This window comes from Thamnophis elegans, chromosome 2 (genome assembly GCF_009769535.1).
Source record: "Thamnophis elegans isolate rThaEle1 chromosome 2, rThaEle1.pri, whole genome shotgun sequence".
Classification (NCBI taxonomy): domain Eukaryota; kingdom Metazoa; phylum Chordata; class Lepidosauria; order Squamata; family Colubridae; genus Thamnophis; species Thamnophis elegans.
The window spans coordinates 159,741,082-159,760,674 of NC_045542.1; the positions used below are offsets into that span (position 1 = coordinate 159,741,082).

The 19,593-nt window shown below is 41.1% G+C and overlaps 1 protein-coding gene and 1 pseudogene across 3 annotated transcripts; both read left to right on the plus strand.

The window, feature by feature from the left end:
• The window catches only part of LOC116503602, a 359,386-nt pseudogene that overhangs the window by 301,961 nt on the left and 37,832 nt on the right, over window positions 1–19,593 (plus strand).
• On the plus strand, window positions 543–16,669 carry LOC116503604 (zinc finger protein 883-like). 3 transcript variants are annotated; one of them, XM_032210130.1, is made up of 7 exons: window positions 543–602; window positions 7,608–8,169; window positions 8,422–8,539; window positions 8,664–8,746; window positions 10,403–10,529; window positions 11,271–12,734; window positions 14,603–16,669. In XM_032210130.1, exons 2-7 carry the CDS (start codon window positions 7,756–7,758, stop codon window positions 14,623–14,625), a joined length of 2,229 nt encoding a protein of 742 aa, XP_032066021.1. In that variant the 5' UTR covers window positions 543–602; window positions 7,608–7,755; the 3' UTR covers window positions 14,626–16,669. The 3 variants fall into 3 exon arrangements, with proteins under 3 accessions (XP_032066021.1, XP_032066022.1, XP_032066020.1); XM_032210131.1 differs by having other exon boundaries at window positions 11,271–12,482; XM_032210129.1 differs by lacking the exon at window positions 14,603–16,669 and having other exon boundaries at window positions 11,271–13,887.

Below are 19,593 nucleotides of genomic sequence, written 5' to 3' on the forward strand. Positions count from 1 at the left end.
ACCACGTTTAACCTCCAGGTGACCCAAGACACTTTACTGGCATATTAATTATTATATCAATATATAATAATAATTATCATGGTATATTATATTATTAAATATTAATATTATGTAAGAATGTTCTCTGTAGTTATGTTATCCCCAATCCGGGTCTGAGCCTGGTGCCGAAGCCAATGATGGACGCCAGACACGAGGTGCAGGTTTTCTGATTGCTTTTTATTGGAGTACTCCAAGGAAAAGGGTTCCTGGTCAAAAGACCAAGAACCAAGAACAAAGAATTAAGGCCATGGGAGCGATAGTATACTTAATTTGCCGGCAGTTACAATAACAAGTTAGTTTCACTCAACTGGTTGATAATAGCTGGCAGGTTAGGCTATCCGTAGACTTCCTTTAAGTAACAATGCTGACCATAGGAGCAGCTGCCAAACAGGAAGGAGAATACGTCAAAAGGGATGGAGATTACTGGAAATGAGTAAAACAAATAGGATGGAAGTAACATAGCAAAAGAAAAGGATTCAGTTGTTTGAAGAGATAGAACATCCCCAGAGTTGGGTAGTCCAGTGCTTAAGGGGATAGAACAACAGGGGTAACTTCGCGTAAAGGTAAGAAGTTCACTAAAACAATTAGGAAAAATAATTAGAGGTTGGGAAGGAGTAGAAGAAAAGAAGTACTACAGTGGTATATAGGTTTTGAGATGTTAGCATTCTCAAAAGGGACAGAAAAACTCAGTATGAATTGAGGGATACGGTTTATTGTTCTTACCACCAGAGAGGTTTTGCAGGCAAAAAAAAGGGTTAAACCTGTCTAAATGGGAATAATTTGTCTTTGAGTAATGTGGTGTGATTTCTATTAACCTTTCTTACATTTGAAGTGATAGTGATATTTGTGGTCTGCCGGTAAATTAAGTATACTTCTTGGCTTGAGCTGTGAGAAAACAGATGATAGTTAGGATCCAAAGTCATATTTTTGGTTAAAAATGATACCCAGAGGTGGGTTCCTACCAGTTCGCACCTATTCGGTAGAACCGGTTCGTCAAATCTACTGAACCGGTTAGAAGAGGCTCCACCAGTGGACCCGGAAAGCAGGCCACACCTACAGAAGAGGTTCCAAAAATTTTTGAAACCCACCACTGGTCCTTGGATATGATTATTCTACACTATCATGCTCATATTTATAAAACTCAGTGCCTCTGTGAAAGGTAAGTATGACTACTGCGTTTGTGGTGCAATCAGAACATTGCGTGTGTTGAAGTTGTTTTAACGCAAACCAAAGATGCCTTTTAAAAAACAAGTTTACATCATATTCTTATGCATGCCAGTGCTGTGTGTGAGGTAATTTAAGTGTTGCCGCCATCTTCGTATCCGGTCACATGGGTGGCAAGCCACTCCCATCCGGTCACATGGGTGGCAAGCCACTCCCACAAAGGAGGCCACACCCACAGAGTAGGTTCGAACAATTTTTGAAACCCACCACTGATGATACCCTATAAGTTTCTCACTGCTTGAAGAATGAACTGCAGGATGCCAAGGACTAGTCTGTCCTTGGCTTGTGAGAGGGGGGGAAAAAAGCTCCCTGAAATAATTATACTGGTCAGTTGGCAGGGAGAAAGCATTTTTGTATGCTAGTTTACATAAAGGTTCTGATTCCAGTACACAGGAGTGATACAGTGAAGTCATCCCGAGACCTGTGAATGCCTGTGTGCAGAAAGTTCTCCTTTTGTATAGAGACAGTAAGTTGCAAGAGTTTGTTGTTGTGGTTGTTGTGAGGGCAATAGAAAGTGTTTGAAAGAAAAAAGGGAGATGAGAGAGATCCCCTGGAAGATGTGGGAGAGACTGAAGTGGGAGATGTCCATGAGTTGGAAAGAGTTATTTGTGAGTTCCTTTTTTGACAGGATTTAGTATTTTTCCTCCCTTTATTTTCTTCTTCTTTTGCCTTGAGAAGCGAGAGGGGTGCTTGTGGGGGGGATGTACAGTTTGTTTTCCCTTTTACACATTTTTTTTTCCTTTGCCGCATCTGTCTATGAGAGAGAGGCGGGGGAAATGGACAACTTGCTCCTGCAGAATTGCCAGAGCATATGGCATCTTTGCAGATGTACTTTCTGTCCTGCTTTGAATTGCGATTTTATTGTTTTCTGGACATTTTTTGAGGTATACATTGCTTACACAAACCTATATAACAGAGAATTGACATTAAAGTTTGAGTCAAATATATTTCAGAGCAGAGACCCGAAATACCTCATTTAGATGGTTTTCTTGTTCCCTGAGTGTGTGTGTTTTTTTTACCACTCTCTTTTATGTCTTTAGGTCTGTGCATTTTGAATGCTTAGGAATTATCCGTCCTGTGGTATTCTTTGTAAATGAGTAGAGATGAATTGGGAATTACAATATGTATTGTATAGTTCCAGCAGTTTCCCCGAGCCACTGAAATGCCAAAGAGAGTGAGACTCGAGACGAGGCTTGCAAAAAATATCAGCTTTTATTTATGGCCAAGGCAAAAGCTTGGTGACAAAACTATATCCAAAACATACAAACAAATGCAGTAAGGAATAGCCTTCCCTTGCAAGAGTGGCTTAGAGTATTATATTCATTTTAGGCAGATACAAACAGAGTTTATCCAATCAGAGACAAAGATTTGTTATCTGATCTTTAAAGCGTTCTTTTGTTCAAACTCCTCTCTCCTATCTATCTTATCTAAGGAGTATTCCTATAGCCTTGTGTAGGGGGTAGTAGCCCCCCTTTGCCAAGTTGTTTTTTTGGCAGAATGCTTTAAGGATTTATTAGCCAGGAAAACTCCCTAGTTCGGTTCCATTATCTATGGGGCCTGATATTCCCATGTAACAATTTCTTCCATGTTTTCAAGAATGTGCCTAGTTTTGAAGCCAAGAATAGAAGTGAGATGCAGCAGTGCGATAACATTTGCAGTAATGCTATCCGGTATTAAGGTTACAAGTTGCTAGGCTATAAAACAACTAATTTCTGATAGTATACAATAGTATAAGCAGAAGCCAATAACAAAGCTTCATTCTTAATGAATGATTTCTAGCAGTATATCATATATCATGGTTTAATCAGTAACAATTATATAGTAACATAAGCAATTCATAATAAAAGCAAACAGCCAATATTGATTCATATACTCCTTCAGTAAAAAGAGAGATAAAATATTTATGACATACGACTAATGGAAGAAGTAGAAATAAAACACCTGAAGGAGATTTCTAGGATAGCCTGGATATTGAATAACCTAGCTGTGAATAGATAATTATGCTATTTTAGCCTAGTGGATTAGGGGCTTTTGAGGAATTTAACCCAGAGGTAGGAAGGAAAAGGGCAGCTGGCAGGCATATTTCTCTTAAATACTAGATCCTTCCCTAATGGATGTTCCCTTAAGGAAAGGATTACTTGGTTTGTAGATCGGAAGAGAAAGTAGAAGAAGGAAGAGACGGACTTTTCATCTGACTAGCTAGAAAGTTACCTGTAAGTTATGAATTGCAGACTTGTGAATTATAGGCCTTAAATCAAGCTTTGCATTTCTCTGAAGCTTGGGGTAATAGTTTAGCTGACTTGTGATAGATAAGGTGATATAGATAAACTAGGAGAGTGGAAGAAAGCTACGATACAACAAGCACCCGTGTGAAGATTGCCTGATTTAGGGAAATTCTTCCACTTCTTTGTAGCAGTGGAGGATGGCATAGCCAGAGGAGTGCTGGCTCATACATGGGCTGGGAAGAAGAAACCAGTAGCATTTTTGTCAAAATTGATGGATCTGGTGGTGCTTAACTTTTGTGCATTCAGGTTGTGGCTGCTACTGCATTACTGGTAGAGGAGAGGGAAAGGAGTGGGAAAATAAAGAGCACGATTGTGTGGAATCGTGGAGGCTATTGATTTACAAACATAAGTACTAGAGGAAGATAGCCCAAGGGAGGGAGGAGTTAATTCAAAGTATGCTTACAGGATTTTGCAAACTTTTGGAAACATTTGGATGGAATTGGAGGGCGGGGTTGATAACAAGCAAAGGGAATGAGCTAAAGCAAGTGAACTTCATAAATGCTGTATTAAAGGCAGCCAAAAGACCAGTAGGGCTGGCTATAAGACATATTGAAGAGGGGAGAAAAGGGGATGTGTGTCTTTGAACTAGTTGTGGATAATAGATTGACAGATGTAACTACAAAAGAAGCTGCACGATTGGAGAGGAAAATTGCAATAGCAGTTAGGCTTTCAGCCTTCTCTAAGCGGTTTACAGAGTCAGCATATCGCCCCCACAGTCTGGGTCCTCATTTCACCCACCTCGGAAGGATGGAAGGCTGAGTCAACCTTGAGCCGGTGAGATTAGAACCGCTGAACTGCAGATAACAGTCAGCTGAAGTGGCCTGCAGTACTGCACCCTAACCACTGCGCCACTGCGCCAAGCAGTTAATGGTTTTAATTCCTACTCTGGAGTGTGATGTAAAACCTGACTTCACAGAGGATGAAGAGAAACAGATGAGAAATGAGAGTGTAGAAAAGATAGATGGAAAATGGATGACAAAGGATGGACTACAAATAGTAAATACACCTATTATTTCATTTCATTTCATTTATTAAATTTATAGGCCGCCCAATCCCGGAGGATTGTATTATGAGGAATATAATAGAGAAAGGGCATGAGTGAACCTATTTAGGAACACACGCGTTAATAGATTTTGTAAAAGGAAATATTTGTAGAGGCATGTATACAACAGCCATGCAAGAAGGGAGAAAATGTATACATGGTGTATGAAAAAATACATATATAACTAATTAAACGGAGTCATGTGTAAGTCTATAGCAGGAGGAAGGGATTTAGCAGTTTGACCATTCCAATGAATACAGGTAGATTACATTGAAATGCAAGCAGTGGGAACCTTGAAGTATTTGTTGGTAATATAATATAATAAGAAAATAAGATAATAATCCATTTAACTGGATGGGTGGAGGTATTTCCATGTGCAAGGACTAATGCTCAAAAGATAGTAATAATAATATTGGAGCAGATAATACCCAGATATGGTTTGATAGTGATAGAGGTATACATTCCACTGTCCACGTAGTAAGAAAGGTAATGGAGCAATTGGGGATTGATTGGCAATTTAAAAAAATCAGTGAAAAGGTTAATGTTGGAGCTCCAGGTTCTCTGGATGAAATGTTTGCCTTTATATCTTTTCCATCTCTTTAAAAAAAAAGATGTTTCACTATATGAAATGGTGTTTGGATTACAACACTTGGAAATTCCACAATATGACACTAAAGATGTTTTTTGTAAAAGAACTATATACTTGGGATCTCCCATTTTTTTTTACCCTACTTCAGGAAAGAAGGACTGCTGTCTCTCGAGATTACCTCAGTGGTGGGATTCGGGCACGTTGCACCACTTCGGGAGAACCTGTTGTTAATTTTCTGAGCAGTTTGGTGAACTGGTTGCTGGAAGAAATCATTAGGGCAGAGAACCAGTTGTTAAATTATTTGAATCCCACCACTGAATTACCTCTCAAATCTGCTGTCCATAACTTCCAACCTGGTGATTGGGTCTTGATAAAAAGCTAATGTGAGGAAAAACTTAGCCAAGCCTGGGACTGGTCCTGCTAAATCTTGATGACCGCTGATACAGCAGTCTGGATAAACGACCCACCCTCCAGATGGACAGTGAAGCAAGATTCATCACATTCTCTTACACTAACTTTCCCCTCAGCTCAAGTCACCTGACTGCAACAAGTTGAAAACTGAAGCTTTGCCCAACAGGGAGGCAAGTGCTAGCAACCTCTGCCCCCATTATCCATGCAGCCTTCAATACAATAGCAGAGTTGGAAGGGGCCTTGGAGGTCTTCTAATCCAACCCCTTGCCTAGGCAAGAAACCCTATACCGTTTCAGACAAATGACTATCCAACATCTTCTTAAAGACTTCCAGTGTTGGGGCATTCACAATTTTTGGAGGCAAGTTGTTCCACTGATTAATTGTTCTAACTGTCAGGAAATTTCTCCTCAGTTCTTAGTTGCTTCTCTCCTTGATTAGTTTCCACCCATTGCTTCTTGTTCTACCCTCAGGTGCCTTGGAAAATAGTTTGACTCCCTCTTGGTTGTGGCAACTGCTGAGAGTAGATATAGTTCATACCTTTTTTTAATGAAAACTATCAGTACTTTTGATCAGTGACGTCATCAAAGTAAACAAACCCACGTGCTGATTACGTCACCAGATCATGCTCCCTAAGCGGAAGTGACATGCACAGCCCCCATCCTCTGGATGTGACGTGCATAGCCCTCCTCCCTGGCTGGGGTGTGCATAATTGACCCCACGTGGTGCAGGTTTCACAAGATCATAACCCTAGCCGGATATGTGTAATGGCCTAAGCCCATCATGATGAGTAGCCCTAACAGATAAGGTGTTGTGCAATATCCTAGCCCTATTTTTCAGATAAGACGTGTTGAAACTTACCCCATCAAGAAAGATGCCAAGACTCTGTGTACATGATTAGTTTAACCCTAGATTAATTCTATGGACCTTCAAGGGTGGTGGGAGGGGGGGTTGTGAAATAAAAAATGTTTTTTATTTGTAATCAATCTCCTAAGGGCTGCATTTAAACCCACTTTTTTCCCAGGTATTTATTTCTAGGCAATGTTGGTTTTAATTTTTGTTGAGACATGAGGTCTGCATTTAACCATTTTTTCTCTAAAAGGTATTTATTTCTAGGTAGATTGAAGCCCACCAACAGGAAAAGACAAGGAATATTAATAGGAATTAAAATGTTCACAATAGACAACCCCGCCAGGTTGCATGCAGTGGATAAGCCTGTTCATTCATGCCTGGGATATGCCCTGACATGTCTTACCCGCCCCACCCACCCCACTCCTCTGTGATTCTGGGCATGCGCAATAGACATGTGTGGGCCATGTCCGGACATGCCATACCCGCCCCACCCTCCCTTGTGATTCTGGGCATGCGCAAGGCGCACTTGTCATTACAAGAGCTGGTTAGTTTGCCTTAATTTCAGCAGTCTCTTGAAGATGGCAACCTCTGATTCCAAAGATGTTTTTAAAACAACAGCAAAAGCCAGCATTGAATGCTCTGACACAAGACCCCTGCCACCAGAATGCAACAAACCCTATATGGAGCCTTGGGAGGTTGAGTTGCTCCTTTGATTGGCGGGGGGGTGGGGGGTAATAAACTTATATATTGTGTTGTTCATTATATTGCAAAAAGAGACGATGTGTAGATAATGTCTGTGGTATCAGAAGGTAGAAGACGGGGTGGATGTAAATCACCAACAACCAGTTGTACGTTTTGCAATTTAAACTACACATATAAGGTGGGAGGGGAGGGGACCAAGTCCATGAGAAATATGAAGTTAATAGAGATAGTGGTTGTCGCCTTGCAGGAGGCAAACAAGAAGCAGGGTGTGTCCCTGGCCGGGCAAATATCTGTGTGGCTAAGCCCCCAACCCCCTGTAGTCAGTCTTCCCAATAAGATACCCCCTCCTTACAGATATTGCTGGATTTCTTTATTTTTCTTTGGGGGGGGCAGGAGGAGGAAGAGGTTGCTCAGTATTCAGATTTGTCACCTCACCATATTGAACATGGTATGTTTTGCATTTCAGATATATAAGTGGGAAATCTTTCCTGGTTCCCCTGAGTCCAGAGTATTTTGTGGGGAAAGAGAACTGAATGGCCTTTAGGTGATTTGGCCAGACCTCTTCTGATTAGAATACTTGGGGAAATCCATCTGGATTAGAGACCAAAGAGAACATGGAGGGACAAAGCCCAGCAGATGCAGGAGTTGGAGAAGGCCGTCCAGCTACTCAGCCATGGAGATATAGGACTAATGGGGCAAGTTCTGGGCAGACGAGCCAAGAAGAGGAAGCCAACACTTCAGAGGTCCAATCCTGTGACTTCAGAAAAGTGCAGTTCCAGGAGGGGAAGAGTCCCCGAGATGTTTGCAGTCAGCTTCACCGCCTTTGTTGTGAATGGCTGCAGCCGGAAAGAAACACCAAGGCTCAGATGCTGGACCTGGTCCTCCTAGAGCAGTTCCTGGCTGTCCTTCCCCCAGAGATGGAGAAATGGGTGCGGGAGTGTGGAGCGGAGACCAGTTCCCAGGCCGTGGCCCTGGCTGAAGGCTTCTTGCTGACCCAGGAGGAGGAAAAGAGGCAAGAAGAGTTGCAGGTCTGAGAATGTAGTCTTAGCAGCTCTAAAAGGGAGCTCTCTGAATTTGTGAATTCCTTTTTGATAGAGTTTTCTGGGATTATTAACTCCTGTGGCCTGTTGTTCCATTTTTGTTCCAGAAGATGTTTTTGGGGCAATTTTTCCATCCTGTTTCGAGTTTCAGCAATGGACATTGGGGTCTGCTGGTTTAAAGGTGCAGTATGATAATTCACTGATACTCTTCCTTTGTTTCTCATATCACATCATCTCCAGAAATCCTTGGAAGCTATGATTGAGTGTCCCAAGGGGAGGGAAGATTCATTCAGGTCTTCTCATGAGCTGCTCTTCAGGGAGACATCACACAAAGATCAAAGCCAGGACACCAGTCCAGGTAAGAAAGGTCACATCTTTCTGTATGACGTGACTTCAACAGTTAGCTGATTCTTTTGCTCCTCTTGATTGGAATCTCTCTCTTTATAACAAATCTGCTTCCATCATTTTCCCCTGTCTTATAGAGTGTAGAAAGCCTTCCTTGGAAATTTTAGAATCTCCTCCTCTTTGTGGTGGGGCTGAAGGATTGGCTGAACCACTACTTCAGGTAAGGAGGAAAACGATCAGAAAATGTCCATGAAGCTTAGATGTATTTTATTTTGTTCTAGAGTTTATTGTAATAAATTGCCCTTTCTAAGCAATCCGGTCATTCAAAACTGATATGCAGCCTGGCCTATCTCTCGCTTCGGAGTGGATCCTTTGTGAGATGTTTTCTCCACCCGTCCTGCTTCGCCATCAGATTTCATTGACCAGATTGTTGTCAGCATTGGGACCAGGGGTGGGTTTCAACCAGTACGGACCGGTATGATGGTACCAGATGGTGAAATTCAGAGTGTCTTCCTGTACCCGTTGGTCAGGAGGCCCGGTACCGGAACGCTCCCTCCCCTCATTCGCTCTTTCATTCGCCCCGCCCATCCGCACCACACTGCCAAAAAGTTCTCAGAAGAAGAACCAGAAGAAGAAAGAACTGGTGAGTGGCTGTGGGGGAGAGGGGAGGATGTTGGGGAAGAGAGAAGAGGCAGAAGAGCTGCTAGAAGAGTGTGTGCGTGTGTACAGGCTGTGGGTTTTAAAACGTCTGAATGAATCCAGGAAGAGGGAAGAGGCAGAGGGGCTGGAAGATACAGGAATACACACTTCCAACCACTCTGTCTCTTCCCACTTCCTGGATTCACTCAGAAGTTTTTAAAACTCACAGCCTGTGCACACGCACACACACTTCCACTCTTTTAAAAACGTCTGAGTGAATCCAGGAAGAGGCAGAGGGGCTGGAAGTGTGTATGTGTGCCCAGGCTGTAAGTTTTAAAAATGTCTGAGTCAATCCAGGAAGATGGCAGAGTCAGAGGGGCTGAAAGAGTGTGTGCTGTTCACAGGCTGTAGGTTTTAAAAACATCTGAGTGAATCCAGGAAGAGGGAAGAGGCAGAGGGGCTGAAAGTGTGTGTGTAAGATGGTCAATAATGTTGAAGACCGGCAAGGACATCCATATTTCCCCTGTAATAGCTGTTTTATTACAATACAATAGCAGAGTTGGAAGGGACCTTGGAGGTCTTCTAGTCCAACCCCCTGCCTAGACAGGAAACCCTATACCATTTCAGACAAATGGCTCATTGAATTAGACATTGTTTAATGTTTTGTGTACTTATATAATTCTTATTTAACTAGTAAGTGCACAAAATATTAAATTTCCATTTTTTAAATCTTATTTTTGTAGGTCAATCTTTGGGGGAAAGAATTCAGTGACATCGACTTGGCCACTCCCACCCCATCACATAGCTGCCAAGCCACGCCCACCCAGTCACATGACTGCCACGCCACGCCCACCCAGTCACATGATCACCAAGCCACTCCCACCCAGTCACATGACCACCAAGCCACTCTCACAAAACAGGCCACACCTACAGAATAGGTTCCAAAAATTTTTGAAACCCACCACTGATCAGGACTCTTCCTTCTGTCTCCCAGGGTTATTCTCACATACCATTACGAAAAAATACTATTTTCTGCCTTTTCAAAAGAATCTTTGGGATGACTCTGACCTGGTGACTGAGAATTTCCATAGACATTTACTATTACAAGCGAACTCATTCTCAATTTTGCACAAGATGCCCATTTTGGTCACTCAATTTCTCCTTGCATTGAAGGAAGAAAACTGTCAAATTATGCTTGGGATTATCTATTAATAGGGAAACTTGTTTCCTTGTTCAGGATGTCGTGTCTTTTGAGGAAGTGGCTGTGTATTTCTCTGAGGAGGAGTGGTCTCAGTTGGATGCTGACCAAAAAGCTCTCCATGGGGAAGTCATGCTGGAGAATACCAGGAATCTCTCTTCTCTGGGTAAGAACCCTGTCTGTGCTGAGCAATATAGAAAAATTATGGGGTGGGAAGGCTTAGATGTTAGTTCTGATAAAACATCACTTATTTATTTATAGCCTGTCTCTATTTTTTGTAAATAATAAATACAGCAGAGAAACCCAATATTCCTTCTTCCTAGTCTTTTCCCTATAACAATAACCCTTTGAAATGGGTTGAGCTGAGAGAGACTGGCCCAGCCAGCATTCAGGTCTAAGGTTGAACTAGTATTCACAGTCACCCAGTGTCTAGCCTGGCGTGTTAACAGTTTCACCAAACTGAATTTATAGAAGGAGGAAATTTATTGAAGGAAAAAATGGAAAACTGCATAGCATTCCTTTTTACATAAAGGAATTGGGTTTTTTTAATGCTTTCTGCTAATAAAATACAACATATCATCCCATAGTGAGAATCTGAGGGACAGACTAAACATAGAGATGATTTTTACCATGTCCACTTGTCCTCGCGAGTTTGTGGCACCAAGAACTAGTCCCAGGTCACAGATTAGATCAGGATTGTGTCTTAGATTCATTGTGATGTGACTCAATCCTGTTATATAAGGATCAGTAGGGATACACTTGGAAATGGATTCTTCCTAAAACCTTAGTTCATGTTTGCCACCAAAGCAGCCAAAATATATTAATGATTCTTTGTCTGAATTTCAGAAGAAAAGGTTTGATTGTTTCCTTTTTTTGCTACATTTCATTTTCTTTTTTCTTTTTCAAGGCTTTAATGAGCAAGAGAATAAGAATTGCAACAAGGAATGCCAAGCTATCCATCTGAAAAAGGAAAAGAGGAAATTTGCAAATCAGATGCAATCAAACAGTGATGAAACAAAGCAATCACAAAGTCGAATTAAAAAAGGCTTTTCTTGGGTCAATTGCATTCCTAAATGTGGAAACATCGATATGGGAGAAAGACCGTATCAATGTATGGAATCTGGAAAGAGCTTTAATAAATCCAATCATCTTATTTCTCAAGAAAAGACACATTCAGAAAGGAAATCATATACCTGCAGGGTGTGTGGAAAGACCTTCAGTAATAATGACTCTCTTAAAACTCACAAAAGGAATCACAAAGGAGAACAACTTTACAAATTAATGGAGTGTGGAAAGAACTTTGTTCATAAGAGTAATCTTAATGCCCACAACAGGATCGCCACAAGAGAGAAGCCATATAAATGCATGGAGTGTGGAAAGACATTTACTTGTACTAGTCGTCTTAATTCCCATAAGAGGATCCACACAGGAGAGAAGCCATATAAATGCATGGAGTGTGGAAAGACCTTTACTTGTAGCAGTAGTCTTTATTCCCACAAGAGGGTCCACACTGGAGAGAAGCCTTTTAAATGCATGGAGTGTGGAAAGACCTTTATTTTTAGCAGTAGTCTTAATTCCCACAACTTGATCCACACAGGAGACAGGCCTTTTAAATGCATGGACTGTGGAAAGACTTTTCCTCGTATCAGTCGCTTTAATTCGCACAAGAGGATCCACACAGGAGAGAGGCCATATCAATGCATGGAGTGTGGAAAAACCTTTACTAGTAGCAATACTCTTAATTCCCACAAGAGGATCCACACAGGAGAAAAGACCTATGAATGCACGGAGTGTGGAAAGACCTTTCCTTATAACAGTAATCTTAATTACCACAAGAGGATCCACACAGGAGAAAAGCCATATCAATGCATGGAGTGTGGAAAGACCTTTGCTTATAGCAGCCATCTTGATTACCACAAGAGAATCCACACAGGAGAAAATCCATATCAATGCATGGAATGTGGAAAGACTTTTACTCGTAACAATAGTCTTACTTCCCACAAAAGGATCCACACAGGAGAAAGACCTTATAAGTGCATGGAGTGTGGAAAGAGCTATTATCATAGCAGTAGTCTTAATAAGCACAAGAGGACCCACACAGGAGAGAAACCATATCAATGTAAGGAGTGTGCAAAGAGCTTCTCTTCTTTTGAATCTTTTCTAAAACATCAAAGGAATCACAAAGGAAAAAGACCATATATATGCATGGAGTGTGGAAATAGCTTCAGTTGTAAGGGTAATCTTAATACCCACCAAAGGATCCACACAGGAGAGAAGCCGTATAAATGTGTGGAATGTGGAAAGGCCTTTAAGTGGAAGGCTGGTCTTACCTACCACGAAAAGATCCACAAAGGAGAGGAACTATATCAATGTAAGGAGTGTGGAAAGACCTTTAAACATAGCAGTCATCTTAATTCGCACAAGAGGATCCACACAGTTGAGAAGCCATAGAAATGCATGGAATGTGAAAAGACCTTTCATTGTAGCAGTAATCTGAATTACCATTAAAGGATCCATGCAGGAGAAAAGCCATATATATGTGTGCAATGTGGAGAGAGCTTTAAAAAGAGTTGTGATCTCACTTCCCATGAAAGAATCTGTGAGAAAAATATCCCAGATATATTTTCTATAAACTTAAGAAAAACTAAACAAGGAGATTATAGGCAACAAAAAGCTTTATTCATTGATAAATAATTATCAATGAATAACATTAATAAATAATAAGTTATCAAAAAGTCTTATCGATAACTACCATGTGCATGATAGGATTCTCAAAAGGAGAGAATAACTACAAGGTACACAGGTACGACTTACATACACAAATTGAAATCTCATGGGTATTATCAAAGTGCGTCATAATACAATTACAAAAATACATTTGTGTGGTCGATAACAATACTTTTCAACAATTGACTCCCATTGGCACTAATTAAGCAAGCACACAGAAATAAAGTTCCCCAAAATATTTCTGGGAACTTCAGGTGAATTCCTGCTACATGTGTGTCAGGTTATTTGACATTTCAGAATGTCAAATGTCTGAATGTCATTTCAGTCCCCAAAAAGCCTTTATTTCCTGCTTTCCCAGAGTTAAAACAATAGCGAGATAATTACCGGCTTCCTGAAAAAATATCTCCGTTACAGAGGGAACTTCCAAGTGCCATTAAACTATTTCTAGCTGGGTCATTATGACCTATACCTTGTTCCAAGCAGTGATTTTCCAAGCTAGCAAGCAAGATAGATATGTAGTTTATTCAAAATGGAATCTATCAGGTCCTTCTTTACCCAAATAACTAGGGGTTTTATCCCTATTCTCACAGAATCCATGGGGCAGGGAGAGGGAAACCATATGAATGCTTGTAGTCTGGCAAGAGCTGTGCTAGGAGTAACACTCTTTATTTGACATAGAAGGATCCACACCCAGGAGAAACCATATTAATAAAGGGAGTGTAGAAAAAGGTTCAATAGAAATACAGGTTCATGACTGCAGTTGAGCCCAAAATTCCAATTGCTAAGCAAAACACTTGTTGAGTGAGTTGTGCTCCATTTTACAACTCTTTTGGCTACATTTGTTAAGTTAATCATTGCAGTTTTTAAATTAGTAACCCTATTGTTAAGTGAATCTGGCTTTTCCATTTATTTCGCTTCTGAGTCTGGTCTTCTGGTTTATGTGACCATGTTTGAACAGTCATAAGTGTGAAAAAGACCCTTTTTTCAATACCATTCTAACTTCGAACATTAGTAGACAAACTGTTCTAAGTTGTGGACTATCTGTCTGGGAATTCAACATAATTCAACCAAAGCAAGAGAATGTTCTTACATATATATCAACCTATCATGTCTAAAGAATTTCAGAATGATGAATTTTTCTCACAAAAGAAACAAGAATGAGAAGTGAAATCCGTGTTCAAAGACACTTTTTGAAGCATTAGAGCTAAGGTTGTGCAGTGGTTAGAATGCAGTATTGCAAGCTATTTCTGCTGACTGCCAGGCGTTCAATTCTAACCAGCTCAAGGTTGATTGAAACTTCCATTCCTCTGAGACCAGTAAAATGAGGACTTAGATTGTTGGAGGAAATATGCCAATTCTGTAAACCGTTTATGGAGTGGGCTCAAAAGAACCAGGCTTTGGGCTAGAGAGAGGAGTTAATTCTATTCTTTTTAAATCGCTTCTTAGCCCTACTTCTCTGTTGTTGTTTTTTTCTTTCATTAATACAGATAAATCTCCTTGTTGTTCTTGCAGTGTCACTTTCAAATCCACGTTAATCTCTTCAAACCATTGGAGTCTTCAACTGTTTTGGCTAGAAGAAGATTGGTACTTTGTTTAGTCCAGATGACTGACATTGCCTTTCAAGTTCCTATTGATATTTCCTGAGCTGTCTTCCTTACTGAAAAACTGAAATGAAATCTTTTTTTTTTTGCCTCATGGAATTTGAACTTTATGTGTACTTCTCAAGATTTGCCTTCCTGCATTTTGTAATTCCACTTTTCCTCCAGTCACCAATGAGACACTATTCTCCCATTCATCTCTCCATCATGGCACCTTGTTTTGAGGTAAAACTTCTAAAACTTCCATGAGTTTGAGTTTTCTCTCCATTTTGGAACTTATTTCTTTTTTATGCCCATTTTTCAAGGAAGATTGTTTCTTTAGGATTCTTCACATTTTTGCTGCTGCCACTTGCTATTTTGAACTGCTGTTAGCTGCCCAGAGTCATTAATATTTTGTAAGTATTTTTATTATACAGTTTTCTTTGTTTCAACTTTGCAACAGTGATACACAGGCGGTATATATCAACCTTTTTACATTATATATACTATTATGTCTCCTAATATACAGTATCATGTTCGTAGCTATTGTTTTAATATTTCTAACACAAATCTCTATATAATTATCATTCTAACTATTTTTTAACATTTTATAACATCCTATAACAATAAATATTTTATCTATTATTATACTTATATTTATTTCTAATTTCTAGTTCGTTAATCATTTTTCATTGTTAATTTTCTAATCTTTGCATCTCTCTCTAACCAGTTGTACCATATATCCCAAATTAAATAGTATTCTGTCTCTCCTTTGTCTTTAATTCCCATTGTCCACTTGTCCATCTCAGCGCAGTGTAATATTTTCATTATTACCATTTCCTTAGAGGGTATATTTCCATTTTTCCAATTTTGAGCATATGCAGTCGGTTATTACATGTAGCATTAAGTATTGGATTGTTTTATTATATTTCCCTCTCAACATGCCTAGTAGAAATAGCTCTGGTTTTAAATCTGTTTGCTGTTTTACCATTTCCTCTAGCCACTTTTTTATCCTTATCCAGTACTTTTTTACCAAAGGACAGGTCCTCCACATATGGTAATATGTTCCATGTTTCTGTTTGCATTTCCAATATTCTGGTGACCTGTTGGGGAACATTTTTGCTAGTCTTGCTGGCAGTAGGTGCCATCTATAGAACATTTTATATAGGTTTTCTCTCTATGCTGCTGACATTGTCAATTTATAATTTCTTTCCCACAGTTTTTCCCAATTGTCTAATTCTATCATATAGCCAAAAAAAAATGCCCAGTTTATCATAGTTTCCTTTACTGTTTCTTCTTCCATTTTAAACATCAATAAGTACCTATAGTTGTAAAAAAAATTATCAATTTTTCACCTGTTCCCTGTAATATCTTGTCCAAGTCTTGTGGCTCACAATAAAACCCATAGTTTTCTGTGTCTTTCTTATATCTCATCTAAATTTGAATATAAGGTTACCGGTCCAAATCAATTCCCTGATTTTTTCATTCCTGTTTTGTTTTTAACTTCTCTTGTTCATTTAATATACACTATATTGCCAAAAGTATTCGCTCACCCATCCACATAATCAGACTCATATGCTTATATGCTAACCCTGGGATATTTGCACATTCAAAGAAGTTTTGTTTCACCGTTTTAACTTTTTGTGCCATTTCCTCTTGTACCATTAAACTCAATCTGTGTTTTATTAAGTCCCTTTTTTCTTTTTTTTTCTTTTTTCCAAGGCTCTTTCTGTAAGTCTAACTCCAGTTTTTTGTGTTCTGTAGTATATTTTGCTGTTGTTTCTTTTTCTTATTTCTCCTTGCCATGTATGTTATTGTTAATCCTCTAATATATGCTTTTGCCGTATCCCACACATTTCGCAATGTTTCTTCTTTCCTATTTTCCTTTGTTTTTCCACCATTTGTACGCATTCTTTATCTTTTAGAATGTTTTGATTCATTGTCCATTTCCGCCTCTCCTTCTGTCCTTTCCATATCACTCCCTGCCCCGACACAGCCAGAGAGGGGGTCGCGAGAGGAGGGGGGGAGACATAGGGAGACACACACACAGAGTGATACACAGAGAGAGAGGAAGATAGGGGGAGAGAGAGAGATACAGGAGGAGAGAGAGACACAAAGAGGGGGGAGAGGGGAGAGATGGGAAGATAGGGAGAGGGACAGAGAGAGACACACAGAAGGAGAGGTACAGAAAGGGGGGAGAGTGGGAGAAAGAGATGAGGGGGAGGAAGGGATAGAGAAAGACATAGGGAGAGGGAGAAAGAAAGATGGGGAAGAGAGAGAGACGGGAGAGAGAAAGATGAGAGGTGGGAGGGAGGGAGAGGAAGATAGCTAGAATGAGAGAAAAATGGGAAGGAAGAGAGGGAGAAAGAGAGATGGGAGAGTGAGAGAGATACTTGCTTCCCATAGAAAACCGCCACAAAATATAGGCATGGCTGAGGTGGTCATGTGACTCAGTGGGTGTGAGTAACATCAAATTGGCCACGCCCACTCAGGTTTTGTGGCTTTCAGTGTTTTTTTTTCTGTGAGAAACGGATCCAAATGTCTCCTTGAATGTTTAAGGTTGCAAAGCCCTGTCCTAGGACTACTTACTGTGTTCAAGCCAGGTTGATCATATGCATTGCCCCAAAATATAGAGTTTATATGGGGAGCAATCCTTTGCACATTTCCACAATCAGAGGGGTTGCACTGTTCCCCACAGGCGTGTAGCAGTTCGCAATTACAACAATAACAACAATAATAACAACAACATTCAGTAATAGAGTTACAATCATAGAACTATCAGGAGTTGGTAGGACGTGTCACAAGCTGGGTTAGGTTTTTCCTCATGTCAGCTTTTATCAGGACTCAATCACCAGGCTGAACCTATGAACAGCAGAATCAAGAGATAGGGTTTGAGCTAGTAGTCCTTTGTAAAATAAAGAAGACATATCTTTAGTTTCATATTGTGGAATTTCCCCCATTCTGCCCAAGTGTGGTAATCCAAACATTTCAGAAGGTAAGGCCAAGGATAAAGGTTTGGTTCACGGCATAGACGAATTTGCACTCCATGGTAACATGACATTCCTACTGCCTCTATGATCGATTGAAGCACTTTTGCAATAAAATGAGTCCCTTGGTTGTTGGCTAGAGTGTCTACTATTCCATATCTAGGTACAATCTAATTTTGGTGAGTATTGCTGCAGCGGCTTTCATGGCTGAATAAGCCTGAACCCATCCAGTCAAGTGACCCATCATCACCAATAAATATTGCTTCAACCTTAATAGCTAAACAGCTGGTTTGGATTTCTACTGTTGTTAGCCTTTGGAGGTCTCCTTCTCCTCCCATTTCAACCCTTTAATCCAGTGTCTGCTACCCCTCCCAATACACCGGCAAGTATCATGGTCCTCCAGACCGTCCCCATTAAACATACACCTCTAGTCAACCATTGACAGGAGGCATCCTGTCCTGAAAGAAAAGGGAAGAATGCAGAGACATAATAATAACCTGTTATGTATTTTGCTTCGGTAAGAATTGCTTTGCTCCTGTAAGAATTCCTGTTATCTTGGTGTTTTTTTTTTTTGTATAACTCAGTGCTTGGAATGGAATATGGTATGGCAAATACCTCTGTTGCTAAGCACTCAGCCTCCCCCGCCCCCCGGGTTCCTTGCTGCACAGCCAATGTAGGGCTACAAGGAAGGCATGGGTCAGGGGGCCAGAATTGAGTACTAAACTGATGTCTCTGAAAGTATAAAAGGACTCCATACGTTCCTCAAGGTGTGACTTTTCATTACATGCATTGTGTCTGTATGTTCTGGATATAGTTTCACCCAGTATTTTGTTTTGGCCAAAAATAAAATCATCTTTTTTGCAAGCCTCAAGTTTCACTCACAGTCACTTCGGCATCTCAGTGGCTTGGGGAAACCTCTGAGACTATACATGCCTTTTCTTCAGTCGACCCCCGTTCCTTAGTTGTTCCCTTCTCCTGACAGCTGTGCGCATACATGCATCTGGAACAGGCTCCAGCTGTTCTTCTTCCCTACTTATCTTCAACTATGAAGGCATCTGAGAAATGTCAGACGGCCCTGGCCACATCTCTGCCTCCGATGCACAGCACCCATCAGAGCCTTCCCCAGACTGCAGACTGGCCCAAATTCCTCCCCAATCTCCTCACTGTCCGAGTCTACCACCAGCTCTGCTGGCAGCTGGCAGGCCACAGCAGGTTGGGCATGGATGGCCTGGCTGAAGGGCCTTCAGGTAAGCCTGTGGGGAGCACCCCCTGCCTTGCTTCATCTTCCACCACCACCCCACCTCCTTGCTTCATCTTCGTTCTTCGCCACTTCTCCTTGCTCGCCACCATAACCGAACAGGAGACTGAGCAACACCCCGGTGCTGCAGCCACAAAGCGAGGCGGAGGATAAAGAAAGGCAGGGGGTGCGGAGCCTCCCCCCCGCTCCCTGCACCGGCTTACCTGAGCTCCCTGCAAACAGGCCATCAACATTCTGAAAACTGCCTCGTCTTGCAGCAGCTCCAGCTCGGTCTAGGACTCCATGTACATCACTCAGTAACAAGGAGAAATGAGCTGGAGGAGACAGAGTCTTGGGCCGGGTTTTTGGAGTCACTGCTTTGAGGCAAGGCAATTGTCAGGAGATTGATGGGTTGGCTGCGGATTCCTCAGGTAAGCCGGTACATGGGACAGCTCCGCACTCTCTGCCTTGCTTTGTCTCCCACTCCCCCATTGTCTAATTTTGTCTTCTAAAGAGAAGAGCCCTGCCAGTCAGGAAATGAAGTGTCACCATTACCACCGCAGTGAGACAGAGAGAGTAAGAGAGTGATCCAGTTGAACCTCTATTTAGGTGTGTGTGAGAAAGAGAGGGAGGGAGGGAGAGAGAGAGAGTGAGAGGGAGTGAGAGAGAGAGAATGATCTGATCCAACCTCACTTATACCAG